This window comes from Clarias gariepinus, chromosome 10, assembly GCF_024256425.1.
Source record: "Clarias gariepinus isolate MV-2021 ecotype Netherlands chromosome 10, CGAR_prim_01v2, whole genome shotgun sequence".
NCBI lineage: Eukaryota > Metazoa > Chordata > Actinopteri > Siluriformes > Clariidae > Clarias > Clarias gariepinus.
Window position 1 is genome coordinate 25,955,610 of NC_071109.1, and position 19,676 is coordinate 25,975,285.

Genomic DNA, 19,676 nt, shown 5'->3' on the forward strand with positions numbered 1-19,676 from the left:
AGATAAGCAAGTTGTGCCTATAAAGGGATGGCACATGGTGAGCTACAACACTCAAATACTCTGTGGCATTTAAGCAATTATTGATCGGTATAAATGGACTGAGAGTGCCGAGAACACATTCCACACACCACTGCACCACCTCCACCAGCCTGGACTGAACACACAAGCCATGCTAAGACTGTAGATTCCTGGTTTCGGTGCCAATTTCTGACCCTACCGTCTACTGTATGTGCTTCATCAAAAACTCTTATTCATTAGACGAGACTACACTCGGTTTAACTTCAGCCTCAGCTCTCTCTTCTTCGCTGAAATAAGAGGAAAATGACATGCTGCTGTAGCCCATCCTCCTTTAGTGTCAAAGTGTTTTGCATTCTAAGAAGCATTTCAGCTCACCACAATCTGGTGTACAAAGTGGTTATCTGAGATACTGTACCCTTTCTGTCAGCTCAAACCAGTCCAGCTACTCTCATAAACAACAGGTTTCTGTTCATAAAACCGCAGCAAACTGAATGTATTTTTTCCTCTTTATTGCACCATTCCTACACAAATACTGGGATGAAAATCCTAGGATATTAGGAGCTACAGAAATATTTAAATTGGCCTATCTGGCGTCAACAATCATGCCATGGTCAAAACCACTGAAATTACATTTTCCCCCCATTCTGATTGTGGAAGTTCATTATCTGAAGCCGCTAGCCTGTACTGTATCTGAACGATTTTTGCCACAATAGAGAACATTTATTGGCTAAAGGAGTAGGTCTACAGGTGTTTCTAATAACCTGCTCAATGAGGCCAACTTTATAATGAGAATATCCTAATGTAGTCCTTGGTGTGGTCAAACTAAACTGTGCTCTGTTGAATAGATTATTTGCCAGCTCTGAAAAGTGGCATGCATCTTACCAAATCTTCGATCACCTCCTTCACAGCTGCCACCACGAGGATGAAGAGCAACGGCACCAGCGTGGTCCATCTTCCAGTCGGAGAAACATCGGGAATTTGCTGAAATTCACACACAAACATATATAGTTTAAGTCACCCAAAATCAAGCATCTCTCTCTCTCTCTCTCTCACGTGTGTGAATTTCTGAATGCTGTAAAAAAAAATAATACAAAACTGTATTCTTTACAATGTCTTTGTCTTCAGTGAGATCCGTGTATTTGAGTGTGACATGAGTCCGCACAAATAGCACCCTGACCCACCCTGGCCTGTGTAGCATCTATAAACAGTCCATAAGATTTTGAAACGTGGCTGCTGGGGTGACAGAAGTATTACTGATGCGAGTGGGGAGGTCTCTGTGCAATCTGTGTTCAGTTTCGTTGTTCTGGGCCCAGTGCAGGACACCCAAGTTCTCCCACTCCAGCAAACCGTGTCTTTATGGGGCTCGCTTTATGCACAAGAGCAGTGTCATGCTGGAACATTTAGCTCCAGTGAAGGGAAATCTGAATGTTACACAAAAGACAAGGACATTCTGTACTGTCGACATCTGACCACCACTACTGTTGTGATGATCAGGCGTCCACAAACTTTTGGCCATATAGTGTATACTAATGTTTCATACCTATTTATTGTAGTCATGAATGCTTCCAGGCAACTAAAATACCAAAGACTAGGCAGCAAAACTGGAGTTTTTGTATTGACAAACACATTACTTGTGGATTAAGTTAAAGAAACGTGAACAGAAGGTTTACAACCTCAGCAGCAACCTTATTTCCCCTCTCGTCTATTCCACTCAGGAATCAGTACCACAAGGTTACAGATCACTGGCCTGATTATCTGTACACACTTCCCACTGGTTCATGCCTTGATGTATTTCATTTCTTATGCTTAAATGATTCATAGATCACTGAAACTGATTATGTACAGAGACGGGACTGAAAATTACAGTCAAAACTTGCCAAAAATAAAAACTATAAAGCCACTGAGAGACTGTTCCTCAGGACGCTGAAAGTCTGGCTACTTGGAAGCAAAATATAAAGTACTGGGAAGGCCTCGAAGTTTTTCACAATACTGTATATAATAAAAAAAAAAGTATTTCAGTATAACAAACACTTTTTTAATCGTATTAAAAAAGGCAGAATTTTCACTGCTGAGCGTATTAATATCAGTTAAAACGAAGACAGGAGAGCGATAAGGACCGTCAGCGGTAATGCAAACAAAACTCTGATCTATGAAACCAATAAATGGATTAATTAAAACAAAATGCTTTTTATCCATGACAGATCTCATTTAAACAACAACATAATATCGATTCATAGTATCATAATGCAGTCTTGATGTGCCCTTAAAGACAGAGAAATAACTAATGGCATTGTTGTTTAATGACGTTCAACAGCAGACAGGAAACAGAATCCTCCTCGGAGAATCTCCTCAGCTCTGAGCACAAAAACTGCTCACAACATATCAAAATACGCTCCCTGTGTGCTTTTATCTACATTTTCAGATCAATGCGTTTCTCTGTTCGGAGGGATCATCAGAGCATCCCCATGCTCTTTCTCTCTTTAAGCGCTCAGCTGTGTGTTCAAGGTCACTGCACTGACAGCTGGATAACAGAGACACCAACCACCTGAGCTTCAAAATCCTCTCACCTGTTTCCGTCTCTCTCTCCAAATCATCTGTCAAAATTCAAATCTGACAGACAGATATTAAAGCAGGTACTTCGAGACAGTGGGAAATGCTTGTTAGCAGCGTGTAAGACGGCACTCTTCACCACATCAACTGTGGAGTTTCACACTTTAAGAAGAAAGGTGTTCATGCCTACAGCACTTATCTGCTTAAATCGCGCACTAAAGCTGACCTGGCAGCTTATCACTGACTCATTCTTCAGTGAAATTCGTCCAATTTAATCAGTGGAAAGATGACCAACAGGAAGTCGGCTGGGTTCATCCAAAGTTCAGCTAAGCCAGCATTACAGAGTGGATCTAAGGCCTTTTTCCAGAGCAAGCTGAGCTAAAGATAGATGATTATCTGTGGCAGTGAGAGCTGATGTAATCCTCGGCTCTGGCGTCGTGCGTCTTACCTGCAGCAGGGCGATGAACAGGAAGAAGGAGTTGGCTGCTCTTCTGAATTGCGAGTAGAGGAACCGTGGCAAGAAAGTGAGCACGTTGTACTTCGCCGTGCTGGAGAGAAGGAAACAGAGTAACGGGAATCAGATTACAGTCAAATAAAATACTCCTTTTCTATTCAACTCCACAACACCAAAACAAAATAAATTTAATATTTTACAAGAAAACGTTCTTATACCCAATATACAGCACATGTCAACACATTTAGAAATAATAAAATTGAAATAAAAAGTGTTTCAGAGGATGATGTGGCTAATAGAGATGGGAATCACCAGGGACTGTCGATACAATATTATCACGATATCTACAGTACGTTTCAATTCGATTCGTATTGCGATTCTGTATGCATCAAGATTTCATAAACAACCGGGTTTGATGACGTTTCTTTCCGTTTTTGGTATAAATCTAAGCAATCTTAATTCCTTCCTTCCTTCCTTCCTTCCTTCCCCATAGATGTGCTGCCTCCCAGTATGTAAATAGTTTAGAGCACACCACCTGGAGGATTTTTGGAGAAATTGCTAAATGTTCCCCTCTCAAATGCAAGCATATATAAATTCTAAAATAATCAAAACATTAATTTTGGCATCAGCGTGGCAATACATGAAGTAAGTTAGAGTAAGGTTGGGGTCCTACCCTAATGATACCCATGATGTTCTCAGGAAGGAGATGTTAATGGAATATATAATGATAACCAGCATTTTGTTGAATTAATCAGCTCAACCACAGTACACAGCTAAACGTATCCAATCACCCCTAATGCAGGAGAGATATGCAGGATCACCAGAGAGGAAAGAAAACAGACTGGGCACATGGAGTAAATAACTCAGTGCTTGATCAGGTTTGGATCCGCACCAAATAGAAGAGAAAGAGAGAGAGAGAGAGAGAGAGAGAGAGAGAGACAGTGTATAAAGGAGTGATTTATGGTGGTAAAAGCTTGGCAAAGTCTCCATCAGTCTTTTGTGTGATTTATGCCTACATTAGGGAGTGGGAAGGCAGTGCAATGCATTGTGGGGCGATAAATATAAACCCTGTACCCCCTCACAAGCCTGTTTACAGAACAGCTCGTTGTCATCCAGTCATCTTTATCATCTCATACATTCACCATCAGCAGCTTCATTTCTGCTTTGATGTGTCGCCATCAATACTTTAAATCAACCAGTGATTGTTGATTTATTTATTATTATTATTAAATTTTTTATATTATTATTGAATTATGGATTATACTCAAGTGGTGAATTATGTGTGATTTCACATAAAGGCCAATTAAAAATAGTCGGGGGTAAAAAAAAAAAAAAAAAAAAAAAAAAGGTGGGTTCAACATCTGAAGGTTTTTCCCCTCCTTGAGCTGACTCTTTAATTTCGCACCCATGTTCATGGATCCTACTGTAGGTGACCTGTAAAGACTTATGTAAAATGACTGACGGTAGGCACATCTCTTTCAAACCGAAAGTCAGTGTTCCAAAAGGTTCTCTCGAAAAAATTATAAACATTTGGTTAAGCCATGAAGTAATGCCTAAAAATCAAAATCGTAATATGGAATTAAAATGTGCAATTATTATTATTTGAAAGTTTTTTTTTTTTTTACTTCATGAACAAATTATATAATCATAACTTAAATACCTCATAATATTGGGACTAAACACATGTGCACACACACACTGATCGACAACCATCTAAACATTGTTCTTACCAACCTGTAACTGCTCTTCTGCACGATATTTATTTCAAAACTCTTCTCTATATTCATCACTACTATTTACAAGAAATGTTTACTGTTTACTGTTTCTCCTCTCACCAACTCAACTCATTACCTCATCACCACGCGGTACAGAAATGGGTCACGTTGTCGTTTTGTCACACTGTCGCTCTTGTTTGCACATTTGCATGTGCACTTTACGTTCTCTTTCGTATAGGACTTGGGTAGTTTTCTGTTCATTTAAAACTCTCCATCTGTCTCGTCTCAGCTAGTCAGCTAATTAGGTTTCTTAGTTAGCTAGTTAGTTTTGTTCATTGAAGTTGTTAATTTATACTGTACTTACTGTAGCACTTCCTGGAGGAATGTTGCTTCGTTATTGTGTACTAAATGTATATTGTTGAAATGACAATAAAAGCCTACTTGACTACTTATTAAAATACTTTTGAGTTGATAAATATTGGCGAACAACATCTTAATGAGATCAATACAGTACATACCGTTTTTTTCTTGTAGCTTTGAAAAATATTTTTTTATTTAAAATTGTACACTTTATAGTTACATAAAGCAGTTTAAATCACAATAACAATATGTGTCAAAATAATCGCAATGTGACTTTTGGATCAAATTGCGCAGCCCTAAAAAATGTAAAACAGAGCAGCTTTTTAATAAACAGAGAAACAGCTTTTTGTTATAAATAAACTAGTTTTCTTTCTTAGCTCTTTAGGCATTTCAACAGTACACGAGTGGAGGTCTCATGTGGAGTGATCACCTCATGGGTACATCTTTTTTACCTTTATTGTAATATCCTTTAAATGGGGCTGTGCTTGTAATGTCCTTTCATGGCCTTACACTAAACTAAGGTACAACACCGGTACCTTAATTTATGTTTAAAGGTAAACTACTGTACACTGAGTGGTCACTTTATTAGGAAGACCTGTACAAGTGCTTGTCACGCAATTATCCAACCAGCCAATCACGTGGCAGCAGCACAGTAAACGCTAAAAGGAGAAAATGTGATCTGGGAGACTTTTTCTAAGAAATGAGTGCCAGACGAGTGGGTTTGATTTTTTTCAGGAAAATAAAAATAAAAAATCCAATAAGTAACAGTTAGAATGGCCAATCTGGGTCAAGCTCACGAAAAGGCAACTTAAACAGTCGGAAATACACATGCCGAACCTTGAGGTGGAACTACAAACAGGATAACAGCGTTCTAATCCAGGATGAGGAGTCTAAAGCTTGTTCATTTTAAGTCACTTTAATGTTTCCCCTATTCCAGTTTTTTCTCTGCACGAACACAAACTGAACTTTTGCCCTGTATCGGCACGATTTAACGCAATGCCCCGCTTGCATGTAACTATTTAAAAGCATGAAGGAGTACAAGTGTTCCTAATAAAGTAGCCAGTGGGTGTACTGTATATTCATATTAAAGGTAAAATCTGCGCAGTAGGCTGAAGGATATGAAAAAAGGAACGGTATAGGTTAGTACTACTTTTAACCCCCCCGGAGTGTAGAATGTAGGGTACAAGAACATTCTGAGTAAGAGACTTTACATAATCGTAGCATAAACAGGTTTAAATTGTCCTACTTGTGCATAATTATCTTATTATTAATATTAACATTATATTGGACTTTCTGCCACGGTGGATATGCAAGTCTTATTAAGAGTCAAATTGATAGAGTATACAACATTACTGCATATCCTCCTTCCGCTTGTGTTACTCTCAGACGCCCCTGATTGGCTGTGGAGCCGTAATTAATATGAGAGCACTAAGTACTTCTCATTTCTTCCCCCTCTGAGAGAGCTCAACCAATCAGCTCTCTGCAGACCTCCGGCTGCAAGAGGTTACAGCATCACCCGGGAATCGAACTTGCGATCTCCGGATGATAGGGCGAGCACTTCACCACTGCGCCACTCGGAGGACAGATGAAACTTGTAACGCACCATTTTGCAGGCCTGAGTGCACAAAAGTGTTGTACGGAATTGTGCAACTGAGCCAGGTTTGGAACAAATTTTATGAAAATATGAGAAGAGTCCAAGACAAGCAGGACTTTTGATTGTGCGGAATAGGAAAAAAAAATGGTATGAGAGTAAAAACTGCCCTTCTTTCCCGTGTCCCAGTGTTCTACTAGTGCTTAAATACTATTAAGGTAGCTAAGTTTTTAATTATACTGGAGCCATGATTAGACTGCCTGCTTCACAAATGAAAACACCGGCCTCCCTGGAACTCCTTAAATAGCCCAAGCATGTAAAAATGTCTTAGAGCGAGGTCAGGACCGTAGTTGAAAAATGCCAAAAAAGGATCTAATAAAAAGCAACGTGATGGAACGCAACAGAGACTCTTTGTGTGTCATGCACTGCACGCTAAAGAAAAGATCAGGAGCGGGTGAAAACTGATAGTGCCCCTCTTATTGTCTTGTGCTTCATGGATTCGGCTTTCAGAGATCAGTATCAGACAATAGAGCAAGCGGCAGCCAATTAGCAGCACAATGTGAGATGGAAAGTTCTGGCAAGAGCTCGGCTTACTCTGATCGTTCTCCGTTTTCTGGCTCTTCTCCAGAATTTACTCAGAACAGGCACGGCCCTCAGCTAACATCAACACAGACATGTCCAGCTCGCAGAACTAGTTTCGAGACGCCCTGTTCCTCCTCACACTCATTCTCACTCTCTCTTTCTCTCTCTGTCCCTTTCATCCATCCTCCAGTCTCTCGTGTACAACCATTCCTTTTTCAATTGCTGAAATTATTCTCTGGGCTCCTACAGAACGCCACATGGTGACTGCTTTAATGCAAGGTTTTTTTTTATTTCGTGCTCCATGCTGGAATGAACACATTTAACCCCGGTTCTAGATCAGTGTGGAGTCTGTAAGTCTTTTATCTGTTAAACAGCATCACTATTCTGCTTTAATGAACCCACAGCCATGCAGTTTAAAGCTGATCTCAGAACAGGCACGCTCAGAGTAAGGAGGTACAGCTATAGGATCCCACGCAGTGTGTTCACAAGAATCATCTGAGGCTTGAAACAAAAAAACCAAAAAAATCACAAATTCACACCTGTTAGGGTGAGAGGGTGTAAAGATGATGTTGATCTTGTGATAATTGAGCAGTATCACACAAGTGGGAATGCCACTGTACTGAGTTTCAGCATGGCTGTGATACGATCAGGTTTTTATACAACAGTTCCACAAGCACCTTTTATCATCCACAGGTTATGATTTGTTTCTTTATTTAATCAGTTATTTAGAGAGGGGACACGATTTAAAATTTATCCTCGAGTTAGAAGCTAATTAGCTTTGTAGCTCGCATTAGCTATGAACAGAACTGGGAATCTTCAAAGGCGATTCGGAGCGACTTAGGAGTTACCAAGGAGATAAAAAAATAAAAGCTGCATTCCATTCCGTTGTGTACTTCACAGGGTGCTCCCTACTAATGTCGGTGAAGGGAACTTCCCTCGACAAAACTCCACCATTCGGAACACTCCGCAAAGACACCAGTGCAGACGGTACTTCCTCCGTGCGTTACCATGGTAACATAAGCTAGCTCTAATAAATAAAAACAAAATGAAAGTATCAGATGAGATTTTTTTTCCTAACCTTAAAAAAAGGCATAGATTTTATACAGAACTAATATTAACATTTTCAGATTAGTTTTTTTTATTGTTTTAATGGTGACTTGGAGTTGTTGTTCTACTTGGATATCGCCAACAATCCACTATTTAAACAATTCTTCACGCTTCAATTAAACTAATCCAAATTTACATTACAAATAAGGACAATTTCATAAGAACTTTTAAATTTAAAGTCAAACTGCATTAAATAAGTAACTACATACAGACATTTCTTATTGTTAGTCTGAATAAAGCAAAACGTAATAGGCCTCATTACACTTAACTTTCTAAACATAAATCAGTTTCACTTACGAAGCAGAAGCATTTGTTTTAAACGTTCATGCATCAATGATGTGCTGCTATTAAAATAAAATAAAAAATAATTAAATAAAACAAAGCTCTACATCACACTAACATTTTGGGTGGAAAACTCCTACAGCTTTAACATTTTAGGTCCTTGCTTTCCTCGACAGCGTTTGGTATGTGGGCGGTGAATCCAGAGTGTGGATCAAAGAGAGAAACACACAGACAACACACGTCTTTGTGGTAACCTGACCGACAGAAAAAGTACGATATTGTTCAAAGTAGTCTTGAGCTTTTTCTGTAGGGAAAAAAAAACATCGGAATACAGTAGGCTCAAGATAGATTTTTAGAAAAGACAAATACATCATTTTTCTACATAACCGCTTTGCTTTTCAATAGACTTTGTCCATCTGTCAAGAAGCTTTGGTGTTCCCTCATTAAATAATGTTTTGGGCTGAGCTTCGAGCCACATATGCACCGCCGTCTTTACGTATTCAAGTGAATCTTCGTCCTTGTAGGGCTGCTTTAAGGGAACCAAACTGGTGAAAGTCAAAGAGCAAGATCAGGACTACAGGGAGGATGCTTTAACACCTCTAAGTTTTTGCAGAGTGTCGGCAGTTTGGGCAGAAGTGTGAGGACGTGCATCACTTGCAAGATCATAATCTCCTCAGATAACAGTCCCCTGCGTTTAATCCAAAGTTTAAGCTTCAGCTCTTTACTAAGCGTCTCACTGTAACGAGCCCTGTTGATCGTTGAACCTTTTTTCTGATAACGTTCCATTACTGGCCTTTGAGAATCCCGGAAAACCGTAAGATCTATTTCCCAGCTGGTGGTTGACTTTTAAACTTTTTCTCGGTCGGTGATTAAGGATGTTTTCTTTTCCATACACTGCAGTTAACTTTCAGGCTCGTAGTGTTGAATCCATGTCTCATCACCAGTAATAATTCTCTTTAAGAAACTTTCACCTTCATTAGAGGATCGTTGCAAATTTACAGTCGTTTGGATTCTGGTACAGTCAGACCTCAAGAAACAAATCACTGCACGCTGCTCTTCTTTCGTGTGAATCACAAGTTACAAGGGGAATTTGTTTTTTTCTCGCACCGCAGTTACAAATGAAATGATGTAACACGAACACGTGCACAGAAGTGACTGAGGAGACACAACAGAAAGCGCTAATAAGACAGTGCGCTTTTCCCTCCCTATCGTTAAATAAAACGGGTTCGCTTTCTGTAGCACCAAGAGTTTTAGTGTGTTTTCACACTTGCATGTAAAACATGAGAGGACTCGTACAGGGTGCGAGTGTTGTCACAGAGTGGTATGACTTAACCAGCTTAATTGCTGGTCAATTTTCGGCCACGGGTGGTTTTACTTACAAGCGCTGCATTATTTAATGGAGAGAGAGAAAGCTGCGGGCTGTTGGGGCTTAAACACGTTCCCTTCTCGAGTGCACACAGGAAACAGGCCGATGAGTAGAGCTTCGGGCAGGTGCGAGGTGCGTTTTACAGTGTTTGCAAGTTTCTTTCTATTACATGTCTTATGCAAGCGCAGAGTTGTTTGTTTGGTGTGTGTTTCATGTTTGTGATGATTGTAATGCCAGTCCACACACGTCCCTGCTAGTGTGAAGTGCTGTACTCGGCACTCTGACGCTGAAGGCAGCATTTGGCCTGGTCACTCTAAGAGACCCGAGTGCCCCTCTGGCATGCAATAACATTCTGACGCAATCGGGCCTGACAAGCTGCCATCTGAGCGCTGCGCGCACACACACTTTCATACTCCTTCTCCCACACGCTCGTATGTGCACGCCGGTGGCCTCAAAGTTCTGAAGACAAAAAGCTCAAAGACGAGTGTTTTAGGCTGATCTGCGTTTCCACATCGCCAGTACTGTTGGAATCTCCTGTGTTGACGGTGTGTGTGTGTGTGTGTGTGTGTGTGTGTGTGTGTGTGTGTGTGTCACGCTCGGAGTTGGCACCTCATGCAGGGTGTCCCATGCCCTGTACAGTGAGCTCCTTCGGACAGGCTCCAGAGGTCAGTGATCCTGCACGAGATAAGCTGTACATACAATAGATGCATGAACGGATAAAATCTCTCCTTTTTTCACTACACAGACATTAACACAAATGCATAATAAAACTTCATGCATAGGGAGAAAAAAAAAAATTATTCAATAATATATCAGGACTCTTTTGAGTGACAATTCTTGTATCTCCGGCACTGACATCATTCAAAATTATTATAATTTTTTTTTAATTATTTTTTTTGTGTGCATTTGAGGCAATGAAACATCATGGTCCCGCCATAATCTTACGGGTGATGAATTTCCTGTGATAACGAGAGGATTGATGTAAACCTTTGATAATCTGTTGATAGTTAAAATAATAACAGATCAAATAAAAAAAAAGTTTCATGTATCCAACCCTTGATCTGTTCTCATCCGATATTCTTTCTGCCCCAGGTCTCTGTCCTCCACGGAGTCTCTGGCTGAGGACGGGGCACTGATCCGGTCCCCTTTTCTTACACAGTAAAGCATTTAAAACCAATTAAAGATGAAACGTAATGTTGGAGTTCCTAACCAGAATGATTTCAATTGGACTGAAGAAATACTGTCCAGGTAAACATGGCTAGTGAAAAAGCACCACCTGCATGAAGTTGATCCAATGAAGCAGCTCAGCCGCTGCTCCTCAAACAGACCACCATTTATAGGTCATGACTCTTTGTAATAAGTAGCATTACTTGTCTTAATTTATGCATTTATTTAATACCAAAATTCTAGGAGTGGGAATCGCCAGAGACCACACAATACCTGAGGATTCTCTTTGTATCGTCATTATGTATCATCAGTTTATAAATACTTATGCTTGCTACAATTCTAAAGACACTACACAAATAATTAGCTCTAATCACACAGAACGCTGCCTGCCAGTGTGTGAATAGAATTTTTAAAAAATTATTATAAATCAATTTTGGAGTGGTGATACTGACTGAATATCTGTTCATAAAACCCAACAGATTTGTCCTCCATTTCTACTAAATTCACTTTTTTTTCTTGTCAGTGTAATCAGTACATCTCTCCTTATACCTACTCCTTACCCTTACTAGAGGGGGAAAAACAATTCAGTGATGTATCGCTGTTTTTTTATTTTTATTATTTTAATTTATATAGTTGTATTAGGCTGAAGTTCCTCTATAATTCTACAAGTGGTGGGCTCGATTATATTCACACATTGGCAGGCAGCACATCATCTGTGTGGTTAAGTTTGTTTAGAATTGTAACAAAACCTAAAAAAAAAAAAAAAACCTTGATGCTTAAAGAGTCTCGATACAGACTGAATCTACACCGCGGTACCGTGATTGTGTCTTGTGTGGTTCTTGGTGATTCCCATTGCTACAACCCCAGCGATTCTTTGTAACTTTCATGAGCTCACAGACACTCACAATACAATATCTTTACTCTCACTGACAAAAACAAGCATTAACGCCATCGCCATCTCTGTGAAAACACGGCCGGCTTCGCTCTCTTTACTCTCAGACAGCTGCGGCTTTGTCAGGATTCCAACTCTTAATCCTCTGACCACAGGGCCAAAGCGCCACTCAAGTCCAAAAGACTGCTTGAGGGTTATTATGTGTAGCCTAATATTTTTTATATGATGCATACATGTTCATTTTTATTGAGGAAATTATTGCACAATCTGAGAAAGCCATTTCTTTGTAGGTTTTAGCAACACAGGAGTCGTACAGATGAACCAATAAAACATTAAACAGTATTTAGACATGAGGGTTTTTTTTATGTAAAGATTATGAAAATCAAAATGTTCTCACAGCAGCCCTTAAACACTTACACACACACACACCTATGCACACATTTACTAAGCTAATGACAATGCAAACACTGCAGTGAAAATAAAAGGTCTGTGTAAACTTACACCTGCTTTGTGTTTGACTTCACACATTTGTTTCAAACCAGGTATGAAGCTGCAAATGTACGAAGGTATGGAGCTGCATCAGATCATCTTTAACAAGCGTTTAACTTAACTTGCGGCGTGAACACAACACAAGGTGAGAGCAGCGAGGAGATCCTTGGTGGATATGACATCATAGGTGTTTCGAAATGGTGACCGATGGGGGTCATGCGGTCATTGGGAAACGCCTTTTAAACACCTACGATGGGTAAACCACCAACATGAGTTCCTTTATTTCTCGCACAGCTCTCTATTTACAGCCATCGATGTAATATTCTAACTTCTGCTGGGGGGCACTAAACTAGAAAGGGAACCATTCAGACACCAAGCTGTGCATCTGTTATGTGTGGGTGTGTATGTGTGTGCTTGTGCGGTGTAAAACAAGTAAACAAAGAAAAAATTAACCTGTGTTAGAAAGCAAATAGAGCTCCCCAGCCACAGCAAAAACACAGGATCAGACCTGTGTCACATTAGGCAAAGAAATCTGAACCGAGTCTCGGCGCTGCATCAGTGTCTAATCCCTTTTTAAAGTCTAAAGTCTACATCGAGTTGAGTGTGTATGAGATCCTGCAGTACAAATAAAAAGAGCATCAGCCGTACTGTACGTTCTGTACTCACTGGTCACTTCAGTATGAATATCTAACGTGTTAATGCTCCATGCAGGTGCACTGAAGCCACAGCTTAATTGTGTCCCTGAACAGTTGGCCTAAATGGGTTATTGGGATTCAGTAGGCAACGTTTAGCCGCTTGATGATACCATTTAATCTGCTACCGTACAGTACGACATGTGACGGACAAATCGCCCTGCTGGTTTATTAGATTATACTTTTTCATACAATTCTGTACATGTCCTTTTTTGGATGATAATTTATCATCGTTACACTGATAAAACTGAATCACTGCCTTTTTAAACAAATACCGAGACACTTGAGTTGCCTTGAGTTTTAAAACAAAAAAACAAAAAAAAACTCACTGAACACACGAGACAACCAAAAACTACTCTTTGACTCAAGAACATAGATGACATAGATTACAGGCACCTGTAAACCCACAATTCAAGCAAGTTTAAAACACACTGATAGAACTTCTCCTCTGTAGCGTTGGTAGGTTTTGGCCTTGCGTTCCTGGGATGGTCTCTATATGAGAGCCAGTTTCATCATGGTGCTTGATAGGTTTTGCAAATGCACTTGACAATACTGTTCTTGCAAGAACTATTACAAAACAGCTGGCTTTCCTCGTCTTAAAACAATTGTTGTTACATCATTACCCAATGCCTTATGTGTTATTTCATAGTTTTGACAAACTCCGTATTGTTCTTAAATGCAAAAAAAAAATTAGTCTAAACTTTTGACTGGCACTGTATAAATTATAAAGTTTTTGTCCTTTTTTTCTTCTTTTTTTTTTTAAATCGATTTTGGAATCCACCCACACCCCTCGCCAAATCTCTAATAACCGTTCAACATAAACCAATGTCGTCTGAATTCAATGATCATGAAGTCAGTTAAAGACAGGATAATTATTCTTTTTGTTTATATTTGAAATTGTTGAACAGAAAGGCATGAGTCAGTACATGACAGTGAATGATTTTTAATGACTTGTTATTAAAGACTGAATCGTTCTTAAACAGAAGGTCTGTAAAGAACAGAGCTTTTTTTAGCATAGGAAAAAAAACAGCTGTATTTTACTATACACATCTGATTAATCATAAAGCTTCAAGACTTACTGTAATGCTTTAATGCAACTCTACTTTACTTTCTTAGAATATGTTTGTTCCTCTTTCTAATTAATGCTTAATTTTAGTCGAACAAGCACATGTTCTCCCCCTAAAATATATCTCTGTCCCATTCACACCTATTTAATATGCTGAGTCTCGTTTTAAACAAAAAACTCAACCGAATCATGTTTTATATCCGCTGCGGGTGGAGTTGTTTGCTTACATCTTTATCAGTACAAGTTATTTAGCAGCACTGTGAGGGTAAGGGTCACATCAGCAGTACTGCTCCCAGCAGGATCACAGATCAGCCTACAACACAATACATTACTCACATGGAAGCATTTTACATTAATGGCATTTTCCAATTCTCTGTGGAAATGTCCTTATACAGTACTTGTATTGATTGTCTGCTTACAGAGCGAGAAACACATCATCATGGGGGCTGTTGTATCATCAGGGATGGTCACTGTGCATGAGCTGATGCTTATCTCAAATATTACCCCACATATCACACACACACACACACACACACACACACACACACACACACACACACACACACGGACGTTATTAAGCTTAATATTTATTAAAATTCACACCTAGCCACAATATGAACTGATTAACAAGGCTCATCTATACCTGTGGAGGCCAAAGGCAAACCTGTCTGTTCGAATCCCACAGAAAAGTGCAATAACACTCAATACATTACACTGCTCTATAGGGCTTTGCTGGAGAAAAAATAAATAAATAAATGAATCAAAGCTGTTAACTCGACCCCAAATCTCAAACCAATCCAACATTTATGGAATGCATAGTCTGATCCATGAAGGCCTCGCCTCGCAATCAAAGGATCTCCTGCTAGCGTCCCGGTACCAGATACCACACCCAAAGACGTCTTGTGGAGTGTCATGAGTCGAGGGATCAGAACCTAAAACATACTGTAGGTACTGTTTGCCAAATTAAGTCTCATCCTCATCTCTCATGCCAGTGATTTTCCACAGACTGAGTGTGTACTGTAACTGCTTAAAAAAAACAATTAACCATACTTTCACTTTTTAGAAATGATTATAGGTAAAATAAATCCTGTGTCTAAACTAACATCTTGGTAAAAAAAAAAAAAAAAAAAAAGATGTCCATTTTTTTTAGGATAATCAATTCTGTATTATTTCTTCAGTATGAAATAAACTCTCTCAATTAAGAAGGAAACAAACTAGATTTTTTGGAGCTTCAAACACAAAATACAATAGAGAAAGCTCCTAAATGTCGAGAGTGTAAACATGTGATAATCACATACACTACATAATAAACGATAAGCACTTTCAGAATGCAGGGAATGTTTTTTAAGACACTCCCTTCTCTGAGTGATGCAGAGAGTTCGCCGAGGCCATGTGGGTTGATTGTAATTACTACAATGTCCTCTGAAAATACTGCTTAGCTGACAGATGCCCAGAAATCTGATGCTTGAGAATAAACAATCAGGGTAATTGATTATTTCTTTTACACACACACACGCACAAAATTAAGTTGTCAACATTAATGTATTAAGGCATGTCATTTATCTAGAAACTTTTACAAATTACAACTTTTTTTTTTTATTAAATTAATCATATGAACAAGTTTGACCCTTATGACCGACCATAACTGCAGCGTAGTTACCCGCCTGTGCGTGATGACGGTAATCACAGATAATAAGATGACGGGAAACATCCTCAGCTGTGCTGAACAGCAAGTTTCATTATGAAATGATTTTAGATGGAGGTTTTGATAAAACCAGTATAAATGTGCCAAGTTGTTGTCTAGGCTGTTGATTTTGGATGTGAGGATCTGTGTTTGAGCACCGTGTTGGCGGGTAATTTGCTATATAGTATATACCCGATATTAGACAACTGCAGTCTAAAACTCCAACCAGTTTGTCATGCATTATTTTTTTTCCAGCATCGCGCATTAATAATACAAGTAAACCTGAGTTTTAAATGTAGGATTAATTGGAATTAATCACAGACTATGACAGCGATTAAGAATTGCAATCTATTGACAGCACTAATATACATACTACTGATGGGAAGTTTGAAGCATTTCAGTGACTCGGTTCTTTGAATCTCATTCATTTTGATGGATCTTTTTCATTGGGTTCATTTTAGTTTTTTTGATCAGAAATAAAATAAAAATGTTGCATTTTTAATAAAGAGACTCCCAATAGTACATATGGTACATACACAAATTTTGGCTCTAGTTCCAGCGATGAAAATATTACAATGCAGCTATTGATGTCATTATTGTCACTATTATGATGTCGAGGTCATCATAATTCTTCTTTTTTTTTTTTTAATAAGTCTTTTTTTTTTTTTTTCATTACCAGGCAGCTGGTACCTTTTTCTAGCTTCAGGCTATGGGGCAGGAGGAGAGGGATTTCACACTCTTCATTTCATGAGCATGATGCCTCAGGGCAGGCAAAAACCACGAGGTGAAAATGAAAACTCACCTACACAGCAGCGTGTGTGTGCGTGTGTGTGTGTGTGTGTGTGTGTGTGTGTGTGTGTGAGTGAAACTCTGGTGCGTTTTTTCACTTTCCTTGTCAGACACAAATTACAGATCATTCCCACCTAAACCGTTTCAGCAGGTACAAGAGGAAATGTGATGGTGAAAATTAAATAAGCTGGCGAATGTTTCACACTTTCTAATTCTGTTTCAAGTCACACGCTACTGATCCACTAGACGCTGTCACACACTTTACTAAAATAGTACTTTTTCTCGCTGTGTGCGTAAGTGTTGCTTGAGCTGTTTAATATCTACTGTACTGTACAAAAAAAAAAACATGTAACCTTAGTAATGATGCTATACATGTTTATCATGTCTGTATTATTACGCACAAAACCATTCACTTTTCATTTCCATTCACCTTAAAAATGAATAAAAAAATTATATTACAGAAGAGTATTTGCGTGCATGGAAAGAAAGTGATATCATACATGACAGACAAGTTTTAAGTTGAAAAAACGTATTTTTCAGCACACTCCTAACAACCTAACAACTGTTTTACTTACAATACTGCGCCACTGTGAGCTTTCCACATACACACAAAAACAATACAAATTCATAAGCAAAGATTCTTTTGAAAACATTTCTACAAAGAAATAGTCAAAAAACAGTCAATAGTTAGTGTGAACCTCTTTAATCAGTAGTGTTAGATACAGCTTTAAACAGCTGGGAGGTTTTACTGAGTGTGCTGAAGAATACGCCAGTGTAATATGCCAATACAGACAGTATTTAACCCTTTACTGAGTGTTTGGGGGCAATGTGAGAGAACTCCCACCTACCCACAGGTTAAACCCACATGACTGAGTACAATCTGTTCATATCCTGTCCTCTTCCTCTTCGGAAAGGAAAATTCCTAAATGGCTCTTTGTCCTTTTTTGGCTGACTCTGCAGTACTACAGAAGACTAAAAGCCTGACATGCTGAAGCCAGAACGTGTGTTTTACCGAACCAGTGGTAGGAAATCCCTCAGCTGCGTCTTACCTCACACGGTTACTGCAGAACTTTGTAAACTGAGGCTGATTAATGAAGATTAGTCGAGCATCGTCCTGGTCAGCTAGAGAAGTCTTCTCTGACGCGTCTTCTGGCTTTTCGTATCCTGAAACGAGAGTGAAAGTCTATTAGATTATGTCGAAAGAGTGTACTTGTGGCATACATCAGGAACAAAGAGGAAATGTTCGGGGAAATGTTTTCATGACCATGAAGAATAACACTTCCTTGCTTTGAAGAATTTGATTAGCCTGACTACGTGCTAGAGCTCGGGGGAGAAAGTAAATCGAATTTAATTTTGTGTGTGTGTGTGGCAATTAAAATTATAATTTTTTTAATATATATAAAATATTAAAACTGGATACATTTATTAAACTGAAGAACTAAAAATAATAATAATTAATTAGATAAATAAATAAATAAATAAATAAATATAACCTTTCCTTATAATACAACAGGCAAGGGGGTGCACTTTAAACTATTCACACAATGGGACACAGCATAGAATTTGCATAGGATGCTGTACCAAGTTTGTTTAAAATAACAAAATAAGGCAAAAAAATAATAAAATCTGAATATTTAGAAAATCTTGATGCTTTCAGAACGGCAATACAAACTGATCGGTTGGGGTCAGATCCATGCTGATACCGTGCCACACGGTATTCTTTAATTAAATTAACTTAATGTGTTCAGGTAGAGGGTCAATGCAAAGATATTAAATAAACACGGCAGAAAAACATGATCCCTTTCAGCATCAGCCATTATCCGTTTGCAGAAAAAAAAAAATTGTTTTAAAAATAAATAAGCTTTGAAACACTTTTTGAAGCATGTAAATAGAATAAAAAAAAGCAGCTTTAAAACAATAATCGCTCACAAAAGAACATTTTATTCTTTAAACACACAAGTGCAGTGTCCGTGGCATAAAAACTGAATTTGCATAAACCAGAATTTGTCCCCTAATATCCTAGTAAGAAAGAAAAAGTATAAAAATATAGGAAAAATAAAAGACAGACTGCCACAGCAATGTCACGGACCGGAATAAAGTGCAGATTGTGTGCAGTTCTATAACGCAACATCTGGCTGAGGTAGCTGCAAAGAAATCTACAATGTATAGAATAAATATTTATAAAGTAAAATATTAACAGGAATTTAAGGTGCAGTGAAAAACAAATCCGAGCTCTGGCCCGAGGTAGTTTCCTGGTGAAGGGCCCGGATGGTCCATAGGAATCAGCTGCAGCTCCTCATTCCCCTTTGGTTCGAACTTCAGGGAGCAGAAGTGCTTCTGAGATCTAGCTGTAGATTAAATACCACCCTCTGGAGATCCCGCTTGTCCTGACTGGTGCCGTTCCAAATCCCCTTCAGTATTACCATTTTTTAAGCGTTTTTTAATTATGCATAAAACCATACAGAACCAATAAAAGGGAAAAAGGAAAAAAAAAAGGTGCAGAAGAGGTCCAGAAGCCACAGGCTTATAACGATGGATTAAATCTGATGATTATATCAGGCATATCTGAAAGATGTTCATTTTATACACTCTGCATGGGAATTACCTGATACCGTATTATCACGATACCTAGAATTCGATTTTTATTGCGTTTCTGTAAGTATCACAAGTTTATAAATATCTTGATTTGATATTAAAAAAAAAAAATCTTTCAGTTTTGGTTACAATTCTGAATAATCTTCACAAATTATTTCATCCTACACAGGGCACGGTGCTGCCTGCTAACATGTGACTAGTTTAGAGTGCACCCCCTGTAGGATTGAAGCAGTTTTTACCCCTGCAAACGCAAAATATATATACATTTTTAAAAATC

At 38.7% G+C, this 19,676-nt stretch overlaps 1 protein-coding gene across 3 annotated transcripts in view; it reads right to left on the reverse strand.

Moving 5' to 3' along the window:
- Positions 1-19,676, reverse strand: part of atp8a1 (ATPase phospholipid transporting 8A1) — a 140,153-nt gene that overhangs the window by 100,469 nt on the left and 20,008 nt on the right. For all 3 annotated transcript variants that reach the window (XM_053505565.1, XM_053505567.1, XM_053505566.1), the window contains exons 2-4: positions 17,854-17,968; positions 3,017-3,116; positions 901-999 (exon numbers count right to left, since the gene is read on the reverse strand). In XM_053505565.1, coding sequence (XP_053361540.1) covers positions 901-999; positions 3,017-3,116; positions 17,854-17,968 — 314 coding nt within the window. The remainder of the gene's footprint in view (positions 1-900; positions 1,000-3,016; positions 3,117-17,853; positions 17,969-19,676) is intronic.